The 25,503-nt window shown below is 35.8% G+C and overlaps 2 protein-coding genes across 8 annotated transcripts in view; one reads left to right on the forward strand and one right to left on the reverse strand.

The window, feature by feature from the left end:
• Nucleotides 1–25,503, forward strand: part of Bbs9 (Bardet-Biedl syndrome 9) — a 498,145-nt gene that overhangs the window by 58,694 nt on the left and 413,948 nt on the right. The gene's annotated exons all lie outside the window — the stretch shown is intronic.
• LOC124103958 (WD40 repeat-containing protein SMU1) lies at nt 20,095–22,101 on the reverse strand. Its single transcript, XM_046460632.2, has one exon. It carries the CDS (start codon nt 22,044–22,046, stop codon nt 20,505–20,507), a length of 1,542 nt encoding a protein of 513 aa, XP_046316588.1. The 5' UTR covers nt 22,047–22,101; the 3' UTR covers nt 20,095–20,504.

Here is a 25,503-nt window from a genome sequence, read left to right on the forward strand (position 1 = left end):
CTTAGGACAGTTAGGGGGCTACCTGGCTGTTTATTGGGGACACAAATACCAATAGCTCTATGCTTTCTTCCCTGAGGTGGTTTTCTTTCTTTGGAGCTTTCTTTTGTCCTTGTCTAGGGAGCATGAGTATAGTTGTGTGTATTCTGGAGCTGAGTGGGGAAGGAGGTTGTTGAATTGCCTATCCAGGATATAAACTTTCTTTATACCTGTGTTCTCAGGTGTATGTCTTATTCCCATGCCTGGTGTTCCTTCCTTGCTTTGTGTCCCCTTAATTTCAAGTCCCTTATTTAGTGTACCTTCTCCAGAGACTCTGATTTCTATTTCCTGTCTGAGTGTTTGTATGTGGGGGTCCTCAATATCTAGTAGTTACTTTCATAGACTTTAAAAAAATTTTTTTTTGTAGTTGTACATGCCTTTATTTTATTTTTTGTGGTGGTAAGGATCGAACCTAGTGTCAGGCAAATGCTCTGCCACTTAGCTACAGCCCCAGCCCATATTCATAGACTTTTAAACAACTTCTCTACTTTTAGAATCTAACTCATTCCACTTTCTGGGTGCCTGGTTCTTTTATATCCTGAGCATTTTCAGAATTCTGTGGGTGAATCAATATATTCCTCTCTAGGCCTTTAGAGTTAACCTTGCTCTTCTTTTGTTTTGTTTCTCTTTTCTCCATTTTCTTTCCATCTTCACAGGTTGTCATTCAGCTTACCACAGTTCTGATATCTTTGGAGGAGTTCATCATTTTTTTCTCTTGAAACAGGAAATCATGTTTGCTCTTTTGATATAATATTTCTATAATATATTGAGGAGAAATTTGTCTTTAGAGTCACTAGTCAGGTAAAAAAAAATGATTGGCTATCTCCAATTTCTGTCCTGAGTGAAATAGTAAAGGGCATCAGAATGGTTGCCAGGTCATGATCATAGAAGTTTGGTTATAAGTCATGGGCAAAGAGCTTGTTTGTCTGCTTCCATAGTTCAGTGAGTTATTTCACCTCTGAGACCCAGTGAATATTCAGACCGTGGAGTAATCTCACATGGTTGGTATCAGGGTGAGTAATACCTGAGTATAATTAATAATGAATAATTAATAGAGAATATAAGGAGAATAAAATATTGAACAGGCTCTGTCTCTTAGTTTCCTACAATTTCAGTTTTCATTGCTATAAATAGAATTGATTTTGTTCAGAGAATGGAGGCATTCTTTTTTAAAAATGTATTTATTTATTGTTATATATAACAGCAGAGTGCATTTCAATTCATATTACACATATAGAGCACAATTTTTCATGTCTCTAGTTGTTCACAAAGTAGAGTCACAGCATTCCTGTCTTCATACATGTACTTGGAGTAATGATGTCCATCTCATTCCACCATCTTTCCTACCCTCCTTCCCCCTTCCTTCCCCTTCCTCTCCTCTGTCCTATCTAAAGTTCCTCCATTCCTCCCATGCTCCCCCCACCCAAACCTGCATTCTTAATTTTGCTAAATCATAGGATAGCTGTCATTCTGATATGATATCTGGAGGGAGAGAAGATGAAAACTGTACCTGTCCACAATCTTCTATAAGATAATTTTAATCCAGTGTTTGTCAGAGATGTTTGTAATCTCAGGTTCCAGTTTTGTGTTTCCAGTTAGAAAGCCTGATTCAATCTTGTTAGCATATAAGCTTTTTTCACATGACTCTCCCATATTACCCCAAATTTAGCCCATTTGGTCAGAGTAAGTGTATGCTATAATGTTTGTAAGCACTTAGACCTGTGTGTTTGGTTCCATTTACCAATTGTCAGTCTCCAATTTAGCAACCTCAATGGAAAGTAAGTCTCCCCTAATAACTCTGACCAACATGGACTTGTCAGGTTCTAAGTGGCCCAGCTTGGATCCTGTGCTCAGTTTTGAGCCCATAGATAATATCAGAAGATGATATTCTCTATGGGCCAGCTCTTGATTAAGTCCATAGCTCTTTGGATGTGGTAGGGGTTGATAAGGTGGGTAGTCCCATTGGAATCATTTAGAATTTGGAAATAGTCGCTTCCTGATAAAAACTGCATGTTTAATATAAAGAGACAAGATTATACAATACTTGTTCTCAAACCTTAGTGTCTTATTATAATGACCTGGAAGGCTTATTGAAACATAAATTCCTGGCCCCCCGCCTCCAAATATCTGATTTACTAGGACTGGGATGGGGCCCAAGGTTTTGCATTTTTAACAAGTTTCTAGGGGCTCCTGCTACTGATGGTCTTGGAACCACACTTTGAGAACCACTACTGTATAACAGTGACTCTTAAGCTTCAGTGTACAGAAACTTTTCTGAAAAGGTTTATTAAAATTGTTGTTTCTAGGGTTGGGGCTCAGTGGTTGTATGCTTTCCTTGCATGTGTAAGACATTGAATTGGATCCTCAGCACCACATTAAAAAAACAAATAAATAAAACAAGGATGTTATGTCTATCTATGACTAAAAAAATGTTTAAAAAATTATTATTTCTATGGTGTTACTTTTAGAAATTTGGTTTTTGGAAATATGAGGTGGAGTCCAGGAATCTGCATTTTTAAGTAACCCAGATAATTCTTTTTTTCTTTTTCTTCCATTTTTATTGGTACATTATATGTAATAGTAGGATTCATTGTTATGTATTTGTACATGTACTTAATCTAACAATATAACACTCCTTCCCTAGTACTGCCCCTTTCCAGATAATTCTTACATAGGAACCACAGGAGTTCTGCAGACCATAATATAAGAAATGCTGTTCTGTAGGTTTCAAGTAACAAGGATTAGAAATAAACTATCCTTAGCTGGGTGTAATTGTGCATGCCTAAAATCCCAGCCACTTGGGAGACTGAAGCTGGAAGATGATAAGTTTGAGGTCTACCTTGGCAACTTAGGGAGATCTGTCCCAAAATAAAATAAAAAGGGCTTGGGATATCATTTAGTGGTAGAGTGTTTGCCTTATGTGTGTGAGGCCCTGGGTTTTTTTGCCACAAGAAAAAAGTCATCATTATTCTTATTTATTTGTTTTTATGACATTGGAACACTACGTTTAATAATATAATGATGTGCAGCATAGCATTTTTCCTTCCAACTATTATATGTTCTATTCTAGGGACAAGCATTGCATTTAGTTGTCATGTTTATTTACCCTCTTTTAATCTGATAAATTTGTTCCACCTTTCTTTATATTTTATCATATTGTTATTTTTTTCCTTCCACTTAAAAAAAGTCTTCGTTTTATTTATTACTTCCTTGTGACTAAATTGAGACTGTGCAATTTTTGGCCAAAATACTGCCAAGAATAGGTGATGTTGTGTTCTCACATCACATGGAAGTGCTTTCATTGATAATTAATTTTGATTGCTAGTTCAGGTGTTGCATAATCACTGTGTAATTACTATGTTTTTCCCCCGGAAAAGTAGTTAAGTAGTTCAAATGTCCTGTTATTCATAAAAAATTCCCCTTGAGTTTATCATTATTGCCTGATGTAATCTTTACTGTTATGGTTGAAATCAGCACTTCCTTCACATTTGCCAGTTAGCTCCCATTGTTCTACTGTAAGCAGTAAATATTTCTTCTCTCCCATTTGTTTATTATTAATATAGACTCATGAATTTCTTTTTTCCTGTCAGTTTATAATTCAATCTTGAACTTAATAATTTTGGTGCTTAAATTGTCCCCGATTTGGTCAAGTGGGAGCCTCTTCAAGCTAGCTCCTGTGTCCACTGATGTATCTTCTTCTTCTTCTTCTTCCTTCTCCTCCTCTTCTCCCCCCACCCTCTTTTTCTTCCTTTTTTTTGGTGGTACTTGGGTTTTAACACAGGGACACTCTACTCTTGGGCTACATCCCAAGCCCTTTAATTTTTTTTTTTTTTAAATTTTGGGATAGAATCTCGCTACATCTTACCCAGGCTGGCTCCATCCTCTTGTCTCAGCTTCTTGAGTTGCTGGGATAGATGTGTGTTGCTGTGCCTGGCTACCATCATTTTTTTAAAAAGCGTTTATTTTTATCATAATAAGTTGTTTAGGCTCATTTGATACTTATCCTATTTCAGACAAAGAATAAACTATTTCTCTGAGAAGCCCAGGTTCCTTTTCGTGGGAAATGGTGGTAGAGACCAAGATCTGGGTGTGAGGTATGTAACATTACCATGATAACTTTACTTCTAGGCCCTTTCAGAGGGCAAGTCAAGGAAATTGTGCATGTAATGCACATAAACACACACACACATACAAATGTACATAAACTTAACACATGAACATATACATAAATGTGCATACTCACACATATACATAATTAAGAAATCATAAGTTCATACCAGTATCACCATCTTCAGTCTATCTCTACATATTTCTTTCTTGCCATCTTCCATTCTATATTTATTTATTTATTTAATAGTGGATCCCTGGCTTCAAACAACATCAAGATATGTATTTATTTTCCACATTCCCATAGTAGGATTAAATAGTTTCAGAATTGTTTCTAATCATATCAGTACAATAAACAAACTTTTGTTTTTCTCTTATAGCAAATTTCTCTAAGAATCAGTAGTCTCTGAGGCTGCCACTTTGAATTCTACATACTTTAAAACTTGTAGGTCTCAACCAACATTGAGATTTTTTGCATTTATTGTTCACGTTTTCTTTCTGGGGTGATTTTGTCTGTGCTTTCCATAAGTTCTCTGTTTCCCTTTGTTCTTTTTCATAGTATCTTATAAGCTTTCCCATCCTTATTCTACACCCTCAGGTTTGTGGTAGCAGCAGCGAGCTGATGGTGGATGTGTTGTATGAATTTGTTTTTCCCTTCTACATATGATGAAGTCTGCCATGTTCTATGTCCTAGTAATGCAGAAGGCACGGGGGCAGAACAGTTTTATAGTTTTTCAGGGGGTGAGGGGAATTGGGTGAGCATTATTATTCTCTGAATTAAGAAGCTGTTTTTTTTTTTTTTTTTAGCAAAGGCTTTCATTAAATGAATCTTTTCACATAAAAAGATACTCTTAGTTCTCAAAGATGTTAAAAAGATTTTAATGAACAACTTTATGCAAATAATGATGAATAAACAAATGACTTAAACCATAACTTAATTAAAACCGACAAAAGAAAAAATTGAATACTGGCATAAAATCAGGTATGTAGGAGCAGGGGCTGTAGTGCAGTGGTGGAGTGCTTGCCTAGCACATGTGAGACACTGGGTTTGATCCTCAGCACCAAATTAAAAAAAATAAAATAAAGGTGTTGTGTTTATCTACAACAACACCAACATCCAAAACAGGTACATAGACTAATGGTACAGAATAGAAGATACAGAGACAACCCCACACACCTATAGTCTTGTAATCCTTGACAAGGTGCCAAAAACATTAGCTCAAATGGTGGTTCCATTCCAAGTTTTCTAAGGAATCTCCATACTGCTTTCCACATTGGCTGCACCAATTTGCAGTCCCACCAGCAATGTATGAGTGTGCTTTTCCCCCACATCCTTGCTAACATTTATTGTTGTTTGTGTTCTTAATAGATGCCATTCTGACTGGAGTGAGATGAAATCTTAGAGTAGTTTTGATTTACATTTCTCAAATTGCTAGAGATGTTGAACATTTTTTCATATATTTGTTGATTGATGGTATATCTTCTTCTGAGAAGTGTCTATACAGTTCCTTAGCCCATTTGTTGATTAGATTATTTGGTTTTTTAGTGTTGAGTTTTTTGAGTTCTTTGTATATCCTTGAGATTAGTGCTCTATCTGATGTGCATGTGGTAAAAATTTGCTCCCAAGCTGTAGGCTCTCCCTTCACCTCACTGATTGATTCTTTTTCTGAGAACGTTTGCAGTTTGAATCCATCCCATTTATTCCTTAGTTTATACCCAAAGGACTTAAAAACAGCATACTACAGTGATGAAGCCATATCAATATTTATAGCAGCACAATTCACAGTAGCTAAATTGTGGAACCAATCTAGATGCCCTTCAATAAAGATGGATAAAGAAGATGTAGTATATATACACAATGGAATATTGCTCAGCATTAAAAGAGAATAAAATTATGCCATTTGCAGGTAAATGGATGGAGTTGGAGAATGTCATGCTAAGTGAAGTAAGCCATTTCCAAAAAACCAAAAGCCGAATGTTTTCTTTGATATAAGGATGCTGATTCATAGTGGGACAGGGAGAGGAAACATGGGAGGAATAGAGGAACTCTAGATAGGGCAGAGGGGTTGGAGGGGAAGGGAGGGCGCATTGGGGTAGGAAAGATGGTGGGATGAGATGGACATCATTACCCTAGGGACATTTATGAAGACATGAATGGTGTGACTCTACTTTGTGTCACAGAAAATGAAAAAATTGTGCACCATTTGTGTACTATGAATTGAAATGCATTCTGCTGTCATGTATAACAAATTAGAAAAAGTAAATTAATTAATAAAAAAATACACTGGGGGCTGGGGTTGTAGCTCAGTGGTAGAGCCCTTGCCTAGCCTGTGTGGGGTCCTGGGTTTGATCCTTAGCACTACATAAATATAAATCAATAAAATAAAGGTGTTGTGCCATCTACAACTAAAAGTATTTTTTTTTTAAAAAAACATATCTTGGAGTAAAGACAGCCTTTTAAATGAATATTGCTGTGAAAACTGGTTATCCATATGTAGAACAATGAAACTAGGCCCTTATCTCTCACCCTGTATAAAATTCACCTCAAAATGAATCAAAGACCTAGGAATTAGAAAATGTAGGGTTAACACTACAACATATAGGCCCAGGCAACAATTTTCTCAAAGGAATCCCTAAAGCTTAGGAAATAATGCCACGAGTTAGTAAATAGGATGGCATCTAATTAAAAAACTTCTGCACAGCAAAGGAAACAATTAAGATTATAAAGAGAGAACTTACAGAAAGGAAGAAAAATCTGCTAGCTACTCTTCTGACAGAGGATTAATATCCAGAATATATGCAAAGAACTAAAAAAAACTTCATACCAAAAACCAAATAACCCAGTTAATAAACGAGAAAATGAACTAAACAGATACTCTTGTTCAAAAGAAGAAATACAAATGGCCAACAAATATATGAAAAAATGTTCAATATCTGTAGCAATCCTTGTAATGTATCTGATTTTAGAGGAAATGCTTCCATTTTTTTTCCCCAATCAGTATGATTTTGGCTTTGGTTTGTCATATGTAGCCTTTGTGATTTGGAGGTAAGTTCCTTGTATTCCTTAGCCTCTTCATGTTTTTTTTTTTTCATGAAGGGATGTTGAATTTTGTCAAAGGCTTTTTCTGTATCTGTTGAGATGATCATGTGATTATTTACAGGGTTAATTATGTTTCTTGTATAAGTTGAAACATCTTTTCATATTTGGACTGAAGTCAACTTGATCGTGATGTGTAATGCAGGTATCTTGGTGTTTGCTCTCATCCACTGACCCAAACTTATTGAATTTGTTAGGGGAGTCTGGTGTGGTGTCCCTGCTGTGGGGCATTTTTTTTTTTAATTGAACTAAGGAGCACTGACTACTGAGCCACATCCACAGCCCTATTTTGTATTTTATTTGAAGACAGGGTCTCACTGAGTTGCTTAGTGCCTTGCTGTTGCTGAGGCTGGCTTTGAACTTGTGATCCTCCTATTTCAGCCTCCCAGCCACTAGGATTACAGGCGTGTGCCACGGTGCCCAGTTTTTTTTAGGGGAGCCTGTATGCTAAGCTCCATCCTCTTCTTGCTTGGCCAGCTCTGTGGTACTTCTCCTTTGAGACCCTCAACCCATGTGCTGGAGGAAGGTGTGTGGGACCTGTCAGCTTAGCCTCCATCCCCTTTTGGGTTTGGGGGAGATGGCACAGGGATCACTACTTTCCATCTGACTCTGATCAACCCCAGTTTCTCCTACCTTCATCAGTCACACTCCTTTTCTCAGAGCTCAGACCACCAGTTTCAAATCAGTGTCTTTTCCTCTCCCATGTTCTGCAGGCAGAAAAAGTACCAGCTGAAGCTGTGGCTGTCCTAAGTTTCTTCCCAGTTTGTGTTGTAGTCAGTCTCTCTCTCTCTCTCTCTCCCTCCCTCCCTCTCTCCTCTCCCTCTCTCCTTCTCTCTCTCTTTTGGTACCAGTACCGAGGATTGTACTCAGGGGCACTCAGCCACTGAGCCACCAACCCAGCACTATTTTGTATTTTATTTATAGAAAAATAAACTCTCTCGCTGAGTTCCTTAGCACCTCACTGTTGCTGAGGCTGGCTGTGAACTCTGATCCTCCTGTCTCAGCCTCCTGAGCTGCTGGGATTATAGGCTTGTGCCACCATGACTGGTGTGATATGCTCTTAATAAATGTTTGATTAATAAAAAATCTTATTTTAGTGGACCTCTAGTTACCTCTAGTGCATTTTATTAGACACATTAACATAGTATGTGTTTGTGTTTTTGAATAAATTAGATGCAAATCAAAACTACACTGAGGTTTCATCTAATTCCACATAGAATAACAATCATTAAGAATACCCAAAATAACAAAATGGCAGGGATACAGGTGTATGTGTGTGGGGTGGAGGAATGTTTATACACTGTTAATATGATTTTAAGTTAATCCAACCACCATGGAGATCAGTGTGGAGGTTTCTCAAAAGACCAGGAAGGGAACCATCACATGACTCAGCTATACCACTCCTTTATACTTATCCCAAAGAATTAAGGTCAGCAAACTTGAGCAGTACATGCCTACCCACGTTTACAGTAGTACAATTCACAGTTGACAAGTTATGGAACCAACTTAGGTTTCCATCAAGAGACAAATGGGAAAGAAAATATCACACACACACACACATATACACACACGTAAACACAGTGGAGTTTTTTTCAACCAAAAAGAAGAACACAACTATGTCATTTACAAGAAAATGGATGGAGCTTGGGAACATTCTGAGAGAAGCCAGATTCAGAAAGATAAGTATTGTATGCTTTCTGTCATATGCAGAAAGTGGAGAGAAGAAATAAAAAAACCCACATGCACACAGAAGAGAGATTGGAAGAATAGAGAAAGGGATTTAGGTGAGGGAGGATAAAAGGGATTGGGGAGGTATAGCAGAATGAAATAATCAATTTGTGCCATGTGCATTTGTGAATGTATCATAGGAATTCTACTATAATGTATACTTATATCAATAAAATTTTAAAAAAGACAGTGAAAAGGCAAGTCTCAGACTAATAGAAAATATTTATAATGCAAATAACTGACAAAAATATATTTAGACTAGGACTTAAAATCAACATACTATAGTAACGGAGCCACATCTATGTTTATAGCAGCTCAATTCACAGTAGTTAAACTGTGGAACCAACTTAGATGCTCTTCAATAGATGAATGGATAAAGAAACTGTGGTGTAGATATACACAGTGGAATATTACTCAGCATTAAAAGAGAATAAAATTATGGCATCTGCAGGTAAATGGATGGAGTTGGAGAATATCATGCTAAGTGAAAAAAAAGCCGATCCCAAAAAACCAAATGTTCTCTCTGATAAGTGGATGCTGATCCATAATGGGGGAAGTTGAGGGGCATGGGAAAAATGGAGGAACTGTGATTGGGCAAAGGGGAGGGAGGGAAGGAAGGGGACATAGGGGCAGGAAAGATAGTGGAATGAGATGGACATCATTACCCTAGGTACGTGTATGATTGCACATATGGTGCAATGCTACATAATGTACAACCAGAGAAATGAAATTGTGTACAATGTGTCAAAATGCATTCTGCTCTCATATATGTATATATATATATATATATATATATATATATATAATTAGAGTAAATAAATAAATTAAAAAATATATATTTAGACTATATAATTAAACTCTTATAACTCAGTAATATGACAACTCAAATTTTAAAGACTGGCACATTTTAAGAGACATATCACAAAAGAAGATATATAAATGATCTAGTAAGGACATGAAAAGATGCTTAGCACAATTTGCCTCTCAGGGAAATTGAAATTAAAACCATAATTATAAAAAGTCTATTGACGCACCTCTACACACTTAGCAGAAAGGCTAAAATAAAAGACTGAAAATATTAAGTTCAATTAATAACTAATTATGAACTTATAATTATTTGACTTTATGTTTTCACAGGGAAGACCTTGTGGAATGTCCAAAATATTTCCTAAATCTTTCTTACTTGGGATGTTTTAACTCCCAGATTTTATTCTGTGTGAATCTTATCAAGGCTTGGTTTTAGGCCTTGTGATGTGGGTGTAGAGCAGGCCTTAATCTGGGGACATGAGCCTTATACTTTTTTTTTTTTTTTGGTGAACTGGGACATTCCTATACATGAGTGTGGTAAGCTTAAAGTGGATTTTTAGGTAATTTCTGGTAAGTCCTCATTATCTCTGATGGGGTCCAGGAAATGCTACCCCAGAATATTTTAAGATATAGGAATTTGAGAAAACAATAGAAACAGGAAGATCGTTTTCATTTTTTCCCTGAACCCTACGAGGGATTTTTTTTTTTTTTTTTCCTGAGTACCTGGCATTGAACTCAGGAGCCCTTGACTACTGAGCCACATCCACAGCCCTATTTTGTATTTTATTTAGAGACAGGATCTTACTGAGTTGCTTAGTGCCTTTCAAGGATGACTTTGAACTTACGGTCCTCTTGCCTTAGCCTCCTTAAGTGTGCACCACTGTCTTGCATATGAGAGATTTTTAATCCTTCTGTGTAGCAGGTTGTAAAGATGACTTCCTTGTATTCAAAGAAAGTAGACTGCTTATCTCCAAAGACATAGTCCTAGAGTAGAATCTGAGCAAGCAGGCCAGTTTATTTTCATTTCATTATACCCTTTTGCCCTATTGTTTTGCTTCTTAACTGTCCATTCTTCATCATACCTAGCAGAAAAATGTACAGATTTGTTTCTTTGGATTTTAATTTCCTTATGAAGATTCCCATCTCACATAAAACACATTAAATAAATCTGTATGCTTTTCTGTTGTTAATTGTCTTTGTCAGTTTTCCTTTTAGACACAGCCAGGGCCCCTAAGTGTTAAGGAAAACCTTTTCCTCTCCTATACCTCCAGTGACTATCATCTACTGTTTCTCATATTTTCCTTTTAAGGTTAACTTGTGATTTATGACTTAGTTATATAGCAGTTATGGAGGGGGATTGCTTTTTCTCTACAATTGGAGTTTTCCACATGCTTTTGCTAATACCGTGTTAAAAAAAAAAGGAAGAGTTTCTTTCTGCTAATCATAATAATTTTATAATGATTGGTGATATTTTTAAAAGTTCAGTCTTAGGTATATAGGATTGGACTTACAATCTTTAGTTTATGAATTACTCTTATCACTGTTTTATTATTTGTTTGAAAATAGTTTTGTACTGTGTATATAAGTATAGCTATTTAAAAAATAATATAATAAGTACTTCTGAGACTATAATTGAACACAAGAACTACAGTATTATCAGGAAGTCACATGAGTTTTTCATTAAGAAATGAAAAAGCAAGTTATAAAGTAGGAAAAAATATTTGCAATGCATTTAAACTTAGAATGTACGAGTGTCAAGAATATATTAGCAATTAATAGAAATCAATAAGAGCACAAATGACCCTATAAAATGGGTAAAAATGATGAATTGTCATTTCTTAGAGAAAATATATAAGATCAGTAATCACATAAAGAGGTGTTCAGAACCAGGCATGGTAGCATGCCCCTGTAATCCCAGCAGCTCAGGAGGCTGAGGAAGGAGGATCTTGAGTTCACAGCCAGCCCCAGCAACATCGAGGAGGTTGCTAAGTAACCCATGAGAACCTTTCTTTAAGTAAGATACAAAAAAGGCTGGGGATGTGGCTCAGTGGTTGAGTGCCCCTGAGTTCCATCCCTGGTATTCCTCCCGCAACCAAAAAAAAAGAGGTGTTCAGGCTGATTACTGATCCAGGAATGCAAATTAAGACCATAATCAGATACCATTTATATAGGTAAAAATTTTGAAACCTGACAAAAATTAATAGAGGGTCTTGTCCAATAGGATCTCTGTAACCATCTTTGAACCTAGTTTGGTATTAAATTGAAAAGTTGAACTTTCACATATCTGATAAGCCAGTAATTACATTCTGAGGTACTCTTGCACATGTGTACAAGGGTGTGTGTGTACATTATATATTATATTCATTTAAACAAATCACAGACTTCAGTGACATTAAAATAACTGTGTATTTCTTGCTTACATTGCAAGGAGATTTCAGTTGACTGTGTCAATGTGCAAACCTGGGCCTTTGTTCCTGGTAGTATCTGTTATGTTCTAAGCAATCAGTAGCAATTCTTATGTCTTTTTATTCTAGGACACAGCATCTATGAATTGATGTCCTTTCTTGAAGTAGAGGGAAAGAGCAAAATAACTGGTAGAAACTTGTGATGCTTCCTAATGTTTCAGTTTAGAAATGGCACACATAATATTTGCTCATGTTCCCTGGGTCAAAACTATGGCCACACCCAAGTAAAGTGGGGTCATGTACTTTCATGGAGAGAATGGCAAGTCATACCTACTGAGTGTGACTTTCACTGAGTGAGAGTATATATTTCCTCTTAAAGAGTAAGGAGGGGACTATGAAGAGTGAACCACTGCAAACAATAATACAATTCAACTATGTAAATTTATTTATAAAATACCTGTCAAGTACCTATCATATGCTAAGGATACATCAGAGACAAAAACAGGAAAAAATTTTCTGTCTCATATATTTTCCTAGATACCAGCAACAATGGATAATCAACTAATAGGTTGATAGATACCAGCAATAGTTGATAGTCAACTAATAGGTTGAGAAAAAGATCCTAGTAACAAATTTCTTAGGAAAAAATCTAATTGAAGAAAACTGCATTGAAGTATGTGTAAAAGATGGAGAGAGATTATGGTTCTTAAAGGGAGGACTCAATGGTGTAAAGATTTTATTTTCCTTGTAATTAATATAAATATAATAGATATCCAATCAAACTTCTAAGGAAAAAACTTGACATTACTTTTTAAAAAAATTTGTTCTAATTATACATGACAGCACAATGCATTTTGATACACTGTACACAAATTCCTTTGGCTATACACAATGCAGAGTCACATCAGTTGTTTAATCTTACATGTTTACAGGGTAATAATGTCTGTCTCATCCCACTGTTTGTCACCCCCCTACACCTCCTTCTCTCCCCTCAATCCCCTCTGCCCAATCCAAAGTTCCTCCATTCTCCCTAACTGCTGCCCTACCTTATGGATCAGTATCCGCATATCAGAGAAAACATTCAGCCTTTGGATTTTTTGGGATTGGCTTATTTTGTTTAGGTGATATTCTCCAGCTCCATTTATTTACCTGAATATGCCATAATTTCATTCTTCTTTATGGCTGAGTAATACTCCATTTATATATATGTATATGTATGTATGTATATATATATATATATACATACATACATACATACATATACATATATATATTATATGTATATATAAAATTTTCTTTATCCATTCATCTGTTAAAGGGCATCTAGTTTTGTTCCATAGTTTAGCTATTATGAATTGAGCTGCTATAAACATTGATGTGGCTATGTCACTGTAGTATGCTGTTTTTAAGTCCTTTGGGTATAGATCAAGGAGAGGGATAGCAGCTGGGTCAAATGGTGGTTCCATTCCAAGTTTTCTGAGGAATCTCCATACTGATTTACAGAGTAGTTACACCAATTTGCAGTCCCACCAGCAATGTATAAGTATACCTTTTCCTTACATCCTCACCATCACTTATTATTGCTTGTATTCTTGAAAACTGCCATTCTGACTGAGTGATATGAAATCTCAGTGTAGTTTTGATTTGCATTTCTCTAATTGCTAGTGATGTTGAACATATTTTTATATATTTGTTGATAGATTGTACTTCTTCTGTGAAGTGTCTGTTCAATTCCTTAGCCCATTTATTGATTGGGTTATTTGTTTTGGCGTTAAGTTTTTGAGTTCTTTATATATCCTGGAGATAAATGCTCTATCTGAGGTGCATGTGGAAAAGATTTTCTCCCATTCTGTAGGCTCTCTCTTCATGTTCTTGATTGTTTCCTTTTCTGAGAAGAAGCTTTTTAGTTTCAGTCTATCCCATTTATTGATTCTTGATTTCACTTCTTGTTCTTTAGGAATCTTGTTAAGGAAGTCAGGTCCTAAGCCAAATGATAAATAGTTGTACCTATTTTTACTTTTATTAGGCACAGGGTCTCTGTTCTAGTGCCTAAGTCTATGATACACTTTGAATTGAGTTTTGTTCAGGGAGAGAGACAGGAGTTTAATTTTATTTTGCTACATATGGATTTCCAGTTTTCTTGGCACCATTTGTTGAAAAGGCTATCTTTTCTCCAGTGTATGTTTTTGGTGTGACATATTACTTCTTAAGTTCATAAAGCAGAGTAAACCTGAGGAGTGGGAGTAGGAGTAGGGAAGGAAATTTTTATTCTTCTCACTGCTTCATTTTGTTATTTTAGTAATTTTAGAATTTATATGGTTAAAAACAAACCATATTTAAGAATAGCCAATGTCTTATAAGAGCTGCTTGCCCCAAAATATAAATTTTCAAATGTAACATGACAAGCTCTTATGATTTTAAAGATGATTTTCAGCAAGTCCTTTGATAAGTGCTAATATCTTCTTGCTTACTAGTATTACTTAGCTTTGACAATGACAAAAGATAATAATTTGAAATCTTTTGTTATTCTGAGTTTTGGACTTCTGGTAATCTTGCTCAGAGAATTTTTTTTTCCCAAGGAGTAATCTACTTACTTAACTAAAATGAAAATATATGATTTGTTGATCAAGAATATACGAATAATAATGTTAGACTCATAGGCTTCATGAACTTCTTTCATCATTTAATTTTTTTAAAAATATCTTTTTTAGTTGTTGATGGACCTTTATTTTATTCATTTATTTATATGTGGTGCTAAGAATTGAACCCAGGGCCTCTCACATGTGAGCCAAGTGTTCTTCCACAATCCCAGCCCTCATCATTTAATTTTTACATTAACATGATTAATAATAGTTATTGTTGGGTATAATGGTATGTTCTTGTAGAACCAACTACCTAGGAGGCTGAGCAGAAGGATTACTTGGCTCAGGAGTCGGAGACCAACCCGGGTGACATTGTGAGACCTTATCTCTAAAGTAATGAAAATAAAAACAGTTATTTATTGAGCACTGTTTTTGATACTCTGCTAGTTGCTTTTCGTTACTGATAATGTATACCTTAAGAAATAAATACTTGTGACAAATGAATACTTTACCACAATTTATCATACAAGAAAATTCAGAGAACCTAAGTAATGTGTTTAAAGTCATCAAGTTAGTAAATGACAGACCTAAAATCTGAACTTGAGCTGACTCCAGAATCTTTCTTGGGGACCTTGGATAGTGCTGGAAAATAGATCATGAAGTTCCTAATACTTTCTTTCTAGATAAGAAAAAAATGAATAGGGGAAATTGCAGGTACTGAGTATCTAAACTAATTTTAAGTGTCTGCATGGGCTTCTGAGAAGGTGATTTGGCACTTGAAACAAGATGAAAGGATATAGGGAAAGAAGAAAGAGTGACTGGGGAGGAAAAGATAGTATTCAAGAGAGGAACAGCAGTGCAATTGTCAGGAGCAAGACAAGAACCTGTTTCTTTGGCAAAGAATGATTTTTCAGAAGATTGATTTCTAAAAATTGGTTTGTTAAAGCTGAACTTCCCGAAGTATGTTCAACTGAATGGTGCTTCTGTTACATGCAAAGAGGTGTTCCTTGGCCAAATGAGTCTGGGAGATACTCCATTAATCAGTTAAATAGGGGTTCTTAAAGTGGCTAATGTGCTCAAGTGTGCACTGCAACTCTCAGAGGCCTGTAGGAGGTACTATATTCCACATCTTGATGACTGTGGAATACTTTCATTGCTTTTAATGAGACTAGTGTTTCAAAACAGAACTTTGGGGAAACCTGGTAATAGATGTTGATCTTTCCTTTGTGTTGTGCAAAAATGTCAATAGGATATTATATATAACCATTGAATTTTTATATGGACTATTTTAAACCTCATATGTCTATAGTAATTTCTTAATTATGATGGAGTTGTGTTCCAAAAATTTATTTCATCGTTATTTTTTGGCTCTTGGATGCATTTCCCATAGCTATAATGTTAGTGATGATTAGCTTCTACAAAAATTCATTTAATTTATAATGAAATCAGGGTATATTACCATTAAACATTTCTAACCAGTGTTTATATCATGATTTTTAGTAAGAAATGTCTTCTGAATTCTAACTTGGAGTGCCTTGAGCACAATTAAGTAACTTCACAGAGCAAAGTTTCTATTGGAAGGGTGGATATGATGTATTTTTCTCCTAGGTCCTCATAGGTTGGCAGCATCTGTATAGATATCTCTCTACAAAAGGGTTGTAATTTAAATGTTTCTTTAGGTAAGTACTACCCTATTTCTTTTTTAAATTTATTTTTTAATTATAGGTGGACACGATATCTTTATTTTATTTTATATAGAGCTGAGGATCGAACCCAGTCATGCATGCTAGCGAGTGCTCTACCTCTGAGCCACAACCCCAGCCCCTATCCTACTTCTTTGAAATTGAGAACAATTATTGTTTCCAAGAGACCCTGTGGACTGTATGTATTTGTCTATATATATTTTATAATTTTGCTCTGTTTATAGTGTTTTTATTTGGAAAAACATAAAAGGAACAAATTTTAATAAGAAAAAATTTTATTCAGCCCTTTGATAGTCTCCGACTCTTCAAATATCAGGAAAAGAATAGAAACGTTAAGTGGGTACATATCCACAATTCAATGTAGATGAACTTATGATGAAAATAACACCAGAATTAAAAAATAAAATTCTTATTCTTTGATCAGTTTGATAAACTACTTTCCCAACCAAGTAATTATGCAGATATTTACAAAGACAGTTTTGTTTTTTGAAATTGCATTAATGATAGACTTTTTTTTAAATTTTTTTTTGTACCAGGGATTGAACTCAGTGGCACTCAACCACTAAGCCACATTCCCAGCTCTTTTTTTTTTTTTTTCTTTTTGGTATTTTATTTAGAGGCAGGATCTCATTGAATTGCTTAGTGCCTTGCTTTTGCTGAGACTGGCTTTGAACTAGTAATCCTCCTGCCTCAGCCTCCTGAGTTACTGGGATTCCAAGCATGTGCCACCGTGCCCAGCTAATGGTAGACATTTTGACACAGAAAATTTATTTATTATTTATTTATATTTTATGGTTGTTATTGGAGTGCTATAATGACACATAGTAGTATGATCTATTGTGACATATTTGTACATGCACATAACATAATTTGATCAATTTTATTCCCCAGTACTTTTCCTTTTCTTCCCCTCTTCTCTTCCCCTGATCCTCTTCCTCTACTCTACTAGTCTTCCTTCTATTATTTTTAAAATCAGTACATTTTAATTATATATAAAAGTGGGATTCATTGTGGTATATTTGTATGTGGACATGGCATAATGGTCAATTTTGTTCCTCAGTACTTTGCATTGCCTTCTCCTCTTCCTTCTCTCTCAAGCCCCTTCCTCTGTTCTATTGGGCTCCTATTTTCATGAGATACGTTTTTTTATTCATTTTTTTCCTCTCTGGTTTCCATATATGAGGGAAAACATTTGACTCTTGACTTTTTGAGTCTGGCTTATGTTCTCTGGTTCTACCCATTTACCAGCAAATAACATAATTTCATTCTTTACGGCCAAGTAAAACTCCATCGTGTATATATACCACATTTTCTTTGTCCTTTTTCCTGTTGAGAGGCACCTGAACTGGTTCCATACTTCACTTATATGAATTGCGTGACACAGAAATTTTAAATTATGCATTTGCTAATTCAGTTTTTTGCCTCCCTTTCCAATTTCTTGGCTTTCCCTAGCCTTTTTTCTGTGATATGTTCTCTTTCATTTACCTCTGTGTATCTAAGGGATACCAAATTAGTAGGGATGCTTCCTAGGAGGGACAGAATTACTTTAGGGTCATCTGGTTCAAGTAATATTAATAAACTATACCTGTAGATTTGAGCCCATCACTGGCTAATTAACTGCAGCATCCATATCCACTTTTACCTTTTGGCAGTTAACTAAAAGGTTGTGGTTGATTCCATAGAAGCTTAGTCTCATAACCTGAAAACATTTTAGAATGCATTTAATACTGACTAGGTCAATATTCTTGTATTCATATATGAGTGGAGGTGTGTCTTCTTAAATGTCCTAAAGAGCCTCAATTTGTGTCACCATTCCACTATGCTATTTGGTAAGAGGATTTAACTTTGGATTTTTCTCTCAGTCTATTGTGTTGTTGGAGTCAACATGGTGGGCCAGTAGAGAATATGGACACTGGATGAAAAGAGAAGCTCTAGGATCATTTTATCATTAGATTAAATAAATAAATAAATATATGCATATGTATACACACATATGTTGTGTATATATATATATATATATATACACACACACACACACACACACATACACAGATTATAAGATATTTTAGATTTGTACTGCCCCTTCTTGACTTTTCTTACATCTGACGAATTTCACATTTTAGGAAACTAACATAAAAGGGAAGATTTGAATGCTGATTCTTACATTAGGCAGGGAAAGGGTTATTACCATCTATAGTTCATTGTTATTAGTTTTCTCAGTCTTGCCCATTTGAGGATCAAAGGCTTCATTTAATGATCTTGAACTCAAATTCCTTACAAGGCAGCACACATTCTGACTCTTGGCCACTGGGCCTTTTGTGTTCTTGGTAAATATACAATGCCATAATGCACATGCTGTTCTGGGTATTCAAATGACATATACCCTTCTGCTTTTAATAACAATATCCCTTTTCTAAACACTGCCATTAAAGATAGAATGGTTCTTCCATTAGCAAAAGTTTGTTGTTGTTGTTTTTTTTTTTTTTTTTAATGGATGATTGTCACACAATTTTTTGGTTCCTAAATCTAGGTTGCATTTCTGTCGTTGCAAAAAACAGAGCTGAACTTTAAGTTTTCTATTTACCAAGGAAAGAAATTATTGTCTGCCTATACAAAGAAGAGTAATTCTTTTCCACATAAGAAAATATACTTACTAATATTTGGTTCAAGTTTATAATCACTGGGTAAAAATGAATTGCCACCCCCCTAACCCCTGCCCACCCCATTAGTGATTTAATCCAGGGCTTTATGCATGCTAGGCAAGAACTCTACCACTGAGCCATATCCTCACCCCTTTTTATTTTTTATTTTGAGCCAAGTTCTTCTTAATTGCCAAGGCTGACCTTAGGATCCTCCTGCTTCAGCCTCCTGACTAACTGGGATTATGGATGAGGGCCACAGCACAGGCATGAATTGCCTTTTTATAGTAAAAACAATGCCTTTAAACAGAGAGAAATCTATGGATAGTATAAGGGCAATCACATAATAAACCTACTGAAAAGCAGTTATAGAACCTGCAAGAATTCTCCTTTGCTTGGCTTTGTCACATGGTCATAGTTTGTGGGAGAATTTTGACCTTATTTAATGCAAAAGATGCATGTGTTTTCTTAATTAATGGATATGGAATGAAGGGAATGTCTTTTGGAAGGACCAAATTGCCTTTTATATTCTTTTATAACATTGCAATTGCCTTTCTATTTGAAGTAATTACCTGACTAAAAATGCAACTATTGGAAAAACAAGGAATATATTTGGTGAAAGTGACATTTTGTAAGAATTTAAATTTTCTTACACTTTTGTGTATTTGTGGTATTTCTTACTAAAAAGGCTATATACTAATAGTTATTTGTCATGTGACATAAAAGAGTATAACATAAGACTATTTGCAGCTTCTAATTTTTTAATACTATAATTGATTTCTTTTGACATTTACCATTTCCGCTTACATGAAGCATTATTATATCTGTGAAGTGTTTTTGGCTTTAAAGAAACTTTAGAACTGAGGAAATGATTAATATTAAGATTTTAATCTTCTAAACTCTACCTCTAGTTATTTAATTTTATATGGATTTCATACAGTGTTCATGAAGCAAACATATCCTAATTGTATCTTTTTTTTTTTTTTTTTTTTTCCAGAAAGGTGTAAAGTTTATTAACATCTTTAAAAAAAAAAGAAGCTATTGAATATGGGGATACTTATTTACAAGTTTTAAGATGGGATGGGCACATTTTAATCAGCATTTCAAATAATCAAAGGAGTACATTTTTTTTCCTAGAAATATCATTTTCACTCTCCAGAAAGAAGATAAATGAAAACATTAAGTGAATGCCCCAGTTAGAAGCAGATAAACTAATACCTTAAAAATATTTTTTAGAAAGGGTAACTGCTACTTCGGCAAGAATTTTCACAAAATTATTTCCATGGCTAACTCAGACAATTTCTTTGCTTAGAAAAGCTGGCCTAAAGAAGCAAAAGAGCAACACATGAATATATCCTCACTTAAACACATGCTTTCAAGCTAGTTTCTGAAAAGCTGAATTAGGGTTTCCAGAGCTTTAGGAGTCCATCTTCGCTATAGGTAGCAATCAGGTTCTGATGAGGGTGATGTGCAATACCAATCACATCCTTCTCGTGAACTGTCAAGGTTCTCTCCAGTTTGCCAGTCACTGTGCTAAAACAGTACAGCACAAAGTCCTCCCCCACACAGTAGATCCATTCACCACGGGGAGAGAGGGCACAGCAAACAAAGTCACCACCTTCTCTTTTACCAGAGCTGAAGCTTCTGACAATCTGCCCTTGCATGTTCATGATGACCACTGTGTTTGATCTGTTGCATACCACAAAATGCTCTGGATTTTTAGGAAGCAGGATCACACTGTTGACAGTAATATCTGTCCCTGCAGTGCTTCCCAGGGATTTAAAGGTATTTGAACATTCTGTAGTCTTCATATTCCAGATCTTTACAGTGCCATCAGAGGATGCACTAATAATATAATGTCCATCTTGTGTAAATGTTGCTTCATTAACAAAGGAGGAATGGCCACGAAATTCTTTCAGGGTTTTCCCAGACTTTAAACCATGAATTCTAATTGTCTGGTCAAAAGAGGCACTAAGGATTTGACTGCTATCCTTAGAAAAACTCAGACAAGTAACACCTTTACTGTGTGCCCTTTCAAATCTCCTTAGACACTGTCCACTCTGAATCTTCCAGACCTTGATTTTTCCATCTTGGGCTCCGGTTGCTAACATTTCTGTATCTCTACTGAAACACATGCAGAGAACAGCATCATCCATCATCATGAAGTTATCTTGGGCCTGGTACTTAAGATCCTTCCTGATTTTTCCAGTAGTAAAGTTCCATACTTCAATGAATCCATCAACAGACCCAGTGACCAGATACTGACCATCTGGAGAAAATCGAGCACACTCCACATGTGATTTCTGACCAAACTTAATATGCCTGCTCAGCTGTGTAGGAAACTTTTCCTCTTCCACATCTTTGACAGCTGCTTTGCCACGAAACAAATCTATGGTCATACCAGGAGGAAGCAACCCTTGGTGCTGCTGCCACTTTAGTGCCTGTCCCAGCAATGCCATGAGACGAGATGGAGGCACCACACTAACTTCCCCAGCTAAGGCCTGGGCAATTGCTGCTCTTCTCTTCTCTTTGCTACTTCCATCTGGATATGCCTCACGAGGATCAAAATAAGACCTTGCCAAGAGGTTCTCCAGATGAATATACCGCTCTGGCTGTGTTTGTTTTAACATGATCATGGGGTCAGTCTGTCTCAGAAGTGACCTAGCAGCACCCAATTCACGGAGCTCTATCAATTCCAGAACAACCTGTTCATAAAGGTCAATAAGGGTTTTGTCTGGCAACTTCAAGGACTGTATAGCCTGTAGAACAGTATCCCAATGACCACTGTTAATGTCAGCCACAAAACTCTCAATGCTGTCCACAGTATTCAGAGACACAGTAGTCTCCTCCTGTAAGGTGGCCAATGCCCGATGTAAACTGTTCTCCTTCAGGTACTGCATGATCAGACGGATCACATCCGAAGACTCGATTTCGATCGACATAGTGGTAAATTCCCAGGAGGAGGCCCCACTCCACTCCAAAGCCCAGTCGCGCAACACACCCCTAATTGTATCTTGATACAGAATAATGTTTATAATTTTCAGCATGCACATATATTCCAATCATGCTGAGATAACACTCATGTTCAAACAACAGTAGCAGGTTTGATGTTTAAAAGAAACACTTGCTGGCTGTAGGACATTTCATTTGAGGCATGGACTGGAAACCATGTTGAGCATGCTAAGTGATTCCATCTGACTTGCAGAAAATTACAATGGACTACATTTTTGCTTTGCACATATGCCACTGACAAAGCCAATTGGCTGGAGTAGGCATTTTGAAATGGACATTTCTGGCTGGAGTTTTTCGAAGACAGTGTTTTAAAAACAACCTTAAAAAAAGCCCACTATTCATTGATTACATATAAATAGCAAATGATTAAAGGAAACAAGATGCAACGATAAAAAGGATGAAAGCATTAAATTTTGTGCACAATTTTAATTTATTTTACTTGTGATAGGTTTAAAAATTATTATACTAACATAAAAAGAGTCAAGTTTCCTAAAAAAACCAAAAGACTTAGAATTAAACTCAAATATTACAGGGAAGTATATATTGTATAGTATAATAAGGAAAAAGATTTGACATGGCTTCTTTTATAAATGTTTAATGATAACTGTATGTTGATCTTGAACTTACTGAGTGAAGACTTAGAAAATCTAGGTGAATCAATGTTCTTTTGTCCTTTGAGGAAATGCAGTCTAGGTTGGAAAAAAACTCAACTTCATGCAAAAATTTCTGAGTATGAGTCCTTGCTTTGTTGTTGACTGACTTTGCCCATATAAAATACATTTTGTTCTAGCTTTGGGTTTCCCTCAAAATGTGGTCATACATTTGCCTCATCCTGTCATTGTCGGTAATGAACTGTTATTTACTAGTGGCTTAAGCTCCTGGTGAGAAAGCCATTTTTGTAAATTCAGCGTATTATTTTTATAGTGTGCAGTAACTGAATAGACCAAGCCAAAGCTTATGAACCACATGTGGCATTGGGAGATGGATGGGTACTCAGGAATAGTTACACAAACCTTTTAGTTAGTTAGGATCTACCATGGGTTTCTCTTAAAATCTTTGCTCAATACTGTTAGAGTTACAAGACAAATATATGCTAGTGTCCCACCCCAAAGGAAGGAAAGAAACCAATATGAGCTCTTTGCAGCATCTGTGAGAATGAAGAACATTCTTATCAATCTGACTGTCAACATTTCAGAAAATGTTGATATCACTCAAAGGGATAGGTAGTTATTGTAAAGGGCCCCAGATAAACAGAAGGACTTTAGTTACATTAATGTAGAACTCAGTCTCTGTACAGAAAAAGTGGTTCCACATAGATAAAGGGTAGTAAAATAGAAGGTAACTGGTTACTGTTGCCACAGTAATCGAGAGCAAGATGAGGTCTGGGGTAAACATGTCTCTTGTTGAAATCTGAAATTCCTTGGGTGAATAATACGGCTGGAATGTTTGAATGAGTGCTGCTTGTTCAGAGTGTCTCAAGCCCAGAAAGATCAGTTAATCTTTGAGGGAAATGAAATTTAACTTATTTCAAATTCAGCTACTTTGTTTGATTCAGGAAGCCACAACAGTTAAAAGCAAGGCTATCACTAGGCACTGTGGCGCATGCCTGTAATCCCAGTGTCTCAAAGGCTGAGGCGAGAGGATTGCAAGTTCAAAGCCAGCCTCAGCAACTTTGTGAGGTACTAAGCAACTCAGTGAGACCCTGTCTCTAAATAAAATGCAGAATAAAGAGGTCTGGGGATGTGGCTCAGTGGTTAAGTACCCCTGAATTTAAAAAAAAAAAAGTAAGGATATCAGAAAATGTCTCTGAAACAGGAACAATTCAGAAGGCTGATGAATAAGATCTGAGTTGTCCAGCTACAGAAATAAGATCCTGATTTTTAGACCAATTGTGATATTTTAGTAATCTAATAAAAGGCCCCGGGGGAAAAAAGAAACCAACACAAGTTAAATGCTGACTTGTGCCATATACAGCGCTGTGATTGATAGACATCATGTGATCAACTGTGTTAGTTGAAGGTCTCACAACAGCAATTTTTGACTGCTTACTGTGTGCCAGGTACTTTGCTGGGAGTCTGATCAGAGGGGATGCCACTGATCCTTCTTGACTGTGACCCTATGTTGCCAAATGTGAGAAGCTCTCTGGGCTTTGGATTTAAGTTATTCCTGATTGACTTGCACTTGAGATTTACATGTTTGCTTGAGTCTTGTAATGGTCAGACTGAGTTTTCACCATTGTGGTGTTTCTTTTATTAAACTACTGTGCTGTATATGTGTAATAAAAATTGTAATGCATTCTGCTGTCATTTATTTTTTTAAAAAATCAATTAAAAATTAAAAAAAGAAAAAAAGAACAGAAATTAAGCTGTTTGAATGTACATATGTTAATTAAATATTAAGACAATTGATTATCTTGCAAACACTCTTAATTTTATTAGAAAAGAAGTGAATTCCAATCCAGGAGCGTTGGCGCATGTCTACTTGGGAAGCTGAGGCAGGAGGATTGCAGGTGTGAGGTCAACCTAGGCAAGTTAATTAGACCTTATCTCAAAATGAAAAATAAAAAGGGCTGGGGATATGTAGCACAGTGTTAAAATGCTCTTGGGTTTAATCCTTAGTATTGCAAAAACAAGAACAGACAGATAAAAATAAATGTGTTTTACACGACGATGTATCCCTTTATATTATTTGCTTCTTGTACATTGTCTGATTCATGTACTCATTTATGTTTAATCTTATACTGATGGTTCTAAAGAAATGCCTATGTCCTTCTTAATTCTGAATATTACATGGAGTAATAATAACAATAAAAGGAAACACTTTGAGACCACATTTAAAATATAAGTTATAAAATTTCACTTGGCTAGGGATAAGGGGGAAGAAATCATGTTTTTATGGTTTTGATTTAGACTAAGAAATTTGTTTTACAACTACAAAATTAAAGCCATGTATCTTTCCTAAAGTGTAAGAGAAAAATCTCAAACATCTCTTAGAAGTTTAGCAATGTTTTTTTTTTTTTTTTGCACATGCAGTTTCTCCTTCTCAGATTGCCTTCACCAACCTGAAGGCTTATCAGCCACAGCCAGAGCTGATTCTGAGACTCTGATCTGCTGGTGTGACTTTCTATGTGAAGCCCTGCTGTATTAGTTCTCTGCTAGTTTACAGAGTCTTTTTGTGCCTTACCTTTAATTATTTCATGTATTAAGTTATGGTATAATGACTTGTTTTAGTGTTTCTGGACCTCAGTATTTCTTTATTGAGATCAGGGACCATATTTTATTCATGTTTTTAATCTTTAGTGTCAGTTTCAAGCATATAGCAAGTAGCCAGTGTCTGGATGGAATGAATATGCTAAATACACACACACACACACACACACACCTAGAG

The sequence above is a fragment of the Marmota monax genome, unplaced genomic scaffold (genome assembly GCF_021218885.2).
Source record: "Marmota monax isolate L192 unplaced genomic scaffold, Marmota_monax_Labrador192_F-V1.1 WCK01_AAM20220418_F8-fsc00107, whole genome shotgun sequence".
Classification (NCBI taxonomy): Eukaryota; Metazoa; Chordata; class Mammalia; order Rodentia; family Sciuridae; genus Marmota; species Marmota monax.